General features: G+C 44.4%; 1 protein-coding gene across 1 annotated transcript; it reads left to right on the plus strand.

The window, feature by feature from the left end:
* The first annotated feature begins 435 nt into the window (after positions 1-435).
* On the plus strand, positions 436-1,803 carry LOC106308698. The gene has a single exon (XM_013745830.1). It carries the CDS (start codon positions 436-438, stop codon positions 1,801-1,803), a length of 1,368 nt encoding a protein of 455 aa, XP_013601284.1.
* The last annotated feature ends 3,877 nt before the right edge of the window (positions 1,804-5,680 follow it).

The following is a 5,680-nucleotide window of genomic DNA, read 5'->3' on the forward strand; positions in this document are numbered from 1 at the left end:
TTAAGAAATCAATGTAGACGCCTAGATGAAGTTTCTCTAAGAGGGCGATTTCCGGTGGTTCTATTTCCTTATTTAAATAAGTTTTTTTCTTTTCCCTCACCGTGAGTGGACTCAATTTCTGGCCTTTGGCTACGGTGGTTATTATTCTGGAAAATATTCTTGTTTCCTTTTTTCCATCTCCCTCCTTCCTTAATTATTCACCAAAGATTTCTCTTGCTCGATTTCTTGCCTAAAGTAGCGAGGAAATTGATTTTCTTTCCTTCTATCATGATGTCTTTAAGGATTTGTGTTCAATTTTGCGCCATCAAAGGAAAATTTTCATTGATTTGCTCTGACCTATTACCGGAGATCCATAGAGTCCTGCAATCTCAGCTGCTCCGCCCCCTTTCTCTGCCGCCGACGATAGTTGATTCATTGCACCAAAGCCTCAAGTCGATGTCTATTGAGGAGGATGAGGTTCCACTCACTTTACCGGATAGCCCGAGATTCAGAGTCTTTGATGGTAACTCAATTAGTTTATTAGGAAGATTGTTGAACCCTGATTGTCAGCCGATGGCTAAGATGATTGAGTACATGCCAACGGCATGGCGTGTTTATGGGAGAGTAAGAGGCATAGCTCTGTCAAGGGATAGGTTTCAGTTTATCTTCCAGCGGGAGGAAGATCTTGAGACTGTGCTCAAGGATCGCCCTTGGTCCTATAACCACTGGGCTATGGTCTTAGAAAGGTGGACTGCTGAGCCGCCACCAGACTTTCTTCGATACATGGAGATTTGGATCCGTATAAGGAATATTCCGATGAAGTTTTTCACGGGTGATACGATGCACATATTGGCCTCTGAAATTGGTCATGTTGAAGAAATAGCGTTTGATCCTAAGGTCTCCCACACGAAGGACTACATACGTGCTTTGATCACCTTTGATACGGAGAATCCTACTAAATCCTCTCGTAAGCTTACGGTGAGCAAGGAAGAAACAGTTTCCATTGAGTTTGAGTATGAAAGGATCCATAAGAAATGTTTCCATTGCTTGCGTCTGACTCATGAGAAGTTTAGGTGCCCAATATTGAAGAAAGGTTCTAAGTCAGTGCCTATAACTAAGTCAGGACCATCTAGTAGTGAGCAGTCTCCCCCCAGAAGTACATCGGTCATTGCTATGAATGATATTGTGGAAGGTCCTCCTGGTTTCCCTCCCCTGTTTTCAGAACTACATCCACAAGAGCGTAAAGCGGCCTTGCTTTACATTTCTCACTCAGATAAGACGGAGAGACAAGCCAGGATCATGAGAGTCAGACAAGCTATTGAGGACCAGAGTCAGTCTCATATGGTTATTCTCACGAGATTTACCTCAGATCTTGATAAAGGAAAGGGGCACGTCTTCTCCTATCCAGACCCAGATCATCTCCCTCGAGTCCATCTGAAACCTAGGGCGACTGCTTCGCTTACACTGTCGAAGGAGATAGATGTTCAAGAAGGATACTCTGAATCAGAATGCTCTGGTGCGGCAGTTACGTTAACTCCATCTATCTCTACGGGTTTTCAGATTGGTTTGTCTTCCAAGACACCATCTGCCGGTGATAGTAATGGTGTTAAGGGTGCTCGCCGCCGTCCTCCATCCTGGAAACGTAAAGCTCAAGCTGGAAAATCTTCTGCGAAAGCATCTCCGTCTTCTGAGATTACGATGCCACCGTTGGAGTCTGGTGGTAAACGTAAACCAGAAACTGTCTCAATGTCTCCATCCAAGAAAAGTTCGACTCCTACATCCATTTCGGTGGCTTCCAGTTTGAAGCCGCTGCTGCCCCAATGAGTGTATGGAGCTGGAACTGCCGAGGTGCAGGTAGCACTGAGGCAGTTCAAACCATCCGGGAAGTTCGTCGTCGCTTCTTTCCGGATATTATGTTCTTGATGGAGACTAAGCAAAAGTTTGAGTATATGGCAGGGTTTCAGAAGAGTTTGGGTTATGATAAAGTTTTTACTGTTGAGCCTCGAGGTTTGAGTGGAGGTTTGGCGGTTTTCTGGAAGGATAGTTACAACGTTGAGATTCTTTCTGGTGATAATAGGATCATTGATATGAAGGTGATATGTCGGTCTGTGTCCTTTTTCCTCTCCTGCGTTTATGGCGATCCGGTGAGGGCAAGGAGACAGGAAGTGTGGGATAGATTAACAGACATTGGTGTTAGAAGAGATGAAGCTTGGCTATTGACAGGTGATTTCAATGAACTGATGTCGAATGATGATAAGCTAGATGGTGCGGTGCGTGAGGAGTCTACTTTCTGGGGGTTTCGAAATATGGCTCTCTATTGCAAAATCAGAGAGTTAAGAAGCTCTGGGAATGTTCTTTCATGGCATGGCTGGCGTGATGAGGTTTGGGTTCAGTGTAGGCTGGACAGATGCTTTGGTAATGATGAATGGTTTAACTTATTTCCAAGATCGAGTGTTGATTATGGAGATATGTGGGGTTCTGATCATAGGCATTTGCTTATTGGATTTGCTCTGGAGCAAAGGGAGCTGAACAGGGGCAGATTCTACCTCGATAATAGAATGTTCTCGAAACCTGGCTTTGAGGAAACTATTGTCGAAGGTTGGGGTGCAATTGATGGGCCTGCGAGAGCCTTATGGATAGGATAACCAATTGTAGGAGAAGTATCTCGAGATGGAGGAAGTCCTCGGACCTCAACTCTCATGTGAGGATTCTCAGACTTAAAGCTGCTTATGAGGAGGAGATCGCTAAACTTTGGCCCTCACGTGTGGTTATGATGGGTCTTAAGCAGCAGCTTGCTGAAGCCTTTAGGGATGAAGAGCTGTTTTTGAGACAGAAATGCAGGGAAGAATGGCTGAGAGAAGGAGATCGCAATACTAAATACTTCCATAATGCGGTCAAGGGTCGCAAAGTGAAGAACAGAATCCTTATGCTTCTCGATGAATGGGGGAATGAGCACTTTTCTGAAGGTTCTAAAGGAGAAATTGCGGTGGAATATTTCCGGGATTTGTTCACTAGCTCCAACCCATTTGACCTGGAATCCCTTTTCTTGGATTTCCCTAGTCGTATCTCAGAGGAAATGAATGTAGGTCTTACAGATGCCGTGTCGTCTGAAGAGATTAAGCAAGCAGCAATGAGTGTTAATCGTGGGAGTGCTCCTGGTGAAGATGGTCTCACGGGCTCCTTCTACCATAGATACTGGCACATTGTTGGACCTACTATCTCCAAAGAAGTCTTGCAGTTTTTTGAGACGGCGGTTATTCCGGAAGGGTGGAATCATACTCAGATAAGTCTCATACCGAAAATCATCAGCCCGGTTCGAATGCAGGATATGAGGCCTATTAGCTTGTGTGGAGTGCAGTATAAGATTATTTCTAAGATTCTCTGCAATCGCATGAAGCGTATCCTACCAGCCGTGGTGTCTGAGACTCAAGGGGCCTTCGTTTCTGGTCGTTTAATATCAGATAATATCATTATTGCGCATGAGATGATTCATTCCTTGCATACTAATGAAAGAGTCTCAGAGGAGTTTATGGCCATCAAAACGGATATGTCCAAAGCATATGATAGAGTGGAATGGAGCTTTCTGGAGACGCTATTAGAAAGATTGGGTTTTGATCGTGTTTGGGTACGATGGGTGATGGCCTGTGTCAGTTCTGTCTCCTACTCAGTATTATTAAATGGTGGTTCTCATGGCTTCATTAAACCAGAACGAGGGCTGAGACAAGGGGACCCTCTGTCTCCGTTTTTGTTCATACTATGCGCTGAGACTCTTGTTAATTGCCTGAATAACGCGGCTGATAGAGGGAGGCTCCATGGTATCCAGATTGGCGCCTTGGGTCCCTCAGTTCATCATCTCCTATTTGCAGATGATAGTTTACTCATCTGTAAAGCAAACTCGGAAGAAGCGGCTGAGGTATTAGATTGTCTTAACAGATACGGAGATGCATCGGGTCAACGTATTAATTTGGAGAAGTCATCTATTATCTTTGGGACTAAGGTTGATGATGCAGTTAAAGCTGATGTCAAGTTGGTATTGGAAATAAACTCTGAAGGTGGTGATGGCACCTATCTCGGTCTTCCAGAGTGCTTTAGTAGGTCGAAGCGGCAGTTGCTGAGTTTCCTCCGCGACAAGCTTTAGGGCAGATTGAATGGGTGGTTTGCTAAGTCCCTTTCACAAGGCGGTAAAGAAATTCTCCTTAAGTCTATATGTTTAGCTCTGCCGATATATGCGATGTCATGTTTTCGTCTCCCTAAGGAGACTTGTGCTCGTCTCAGAAGTGCCATGATTGAATTTTGGTGGAGTAGTGGTTGCAATAGGAAGAAGATAGCTTGGGTGGCCTGGCAAAAACTGTGTAAATCCAAGGAGCTAGGAGGTTTGGGTTTCAAGGATTTGGAGAAGTTTAACCAGGCTTTATTAGCTAAGCAAGCAGCAAGGATTTTGAATAATCCTGATTCTCTGTTAGCAAGAGTGTTGAAGCAACGGTATTTCAAGACTCGAGATTTCCTTGATAGTGGCTTAGGGTCGAGGCCCTCATTTGCGTGGCGAAGTATTTTACATGGTCGGGAGCTTCTTACGCAGGGGCTGATGACTAAAATCGGTAACGGTGCAGTGACTAATGTATGGTGGGACCGTTGGATTCTGGATGGTGTTCCAAGAGCCCCTGATTATAGACAAGGATCGGTGGTTGATCTTACACTAAAGGTGGAAGACTTCATAGATCAACATTCTAGGTCCTGGAATAGAGCTCTTGTCTATGATACCTTTGCGCGGAAGGATGCTGATATCATTATGCAGTTGAAACCCAATCTAAACCGTGCAGATGAAATAGTATGGGGTTTAACAAAAAATGGTGTCTACTCCTCCAAGAGTGGATATGATTTGCTTGATACGGTAGAGGAGCTTTCTTCACCGGTTCCTACAATCATTCCTCCTGTTGAAAAGCAGCTTTGGCGAGCCTTGTGGAAAGCGAAAACAACTCCTAAGCTACGACATTTTCTTTGGCGTACCCTTTCAGGTGCCTTGGCGGTCAAGGTGAGATTAAGATCAAGAGGTATTCATCTAGATACGACCTGCTCTTCATGCAAAGATGCTCCTGAAGACATTGGTCATGTACTATTCCATTGTCGATTTGCGAAGGATGTATGGGATTTATCCTCTATTCCAATGCCTCCTTCGGGTGCATGGTCTCGATCTGTCTTCCTTAACTTGCATCACCTGATATCTTGCAGTAAGAAGACAAATCTGGCACCAGAGGCTGGTCATATATTTCCTTGGATTCTATGGCATATATGGAAGGCTAGAAACAACAAAGTTTTTAACAATTTGGATATGGACCGAGATACTCTCGAATTGGCAAAAACAGAATCGTTACTTTTGTTTGGAAGCGCAAAATTCTCAGAATCAGGGAATGGACCACACTCGGTTACCTGTACCAGCGGCAATCCCGACCATACCAGGTAGATGGTGTTTTACTGGATCCTGGAAAAATCAGGATATATATTCAGGACAAGGATGGTATAGTACTCTGGAAGGTTATGATGGACTAATGGGAGCAAGGAATACAAGAGCGAGTCAGTCGCCACTACACTCAGAGATAGAGGCTCTCATATGGGCAATGGAATGCATGAGGAACCTTAGATAGTTCCGGGTTACTTTTGAAAATCAATGTAGAAGATATATACGTATGGACTTGTTCAACAC

Source organism: Brassica oleracea, chromosome C8 (genome assembly GCF_000695525.1).
Source record: "Brassica oleracea var. oleracea cultivar TO1000 chromosome C8, BOL, whole genome shotgun sequence".
Classification (NCBI taxonomy): domain Eukaryota; kingdom Viridiplantae; phylum Streptophyta; class Magnoliopsida; order Brassicales; family Brassicaceae; genus Brassica; species Brassica oleracea.

Coding starts and splice junctions, on each gene's coding strand:
- LOC106308698 (XM_013745830.1), top strand. CDS start 436: ATGTCTATTGAGGAGGATGAGGTTCCACTCACTTTACCGGATAGCCCG.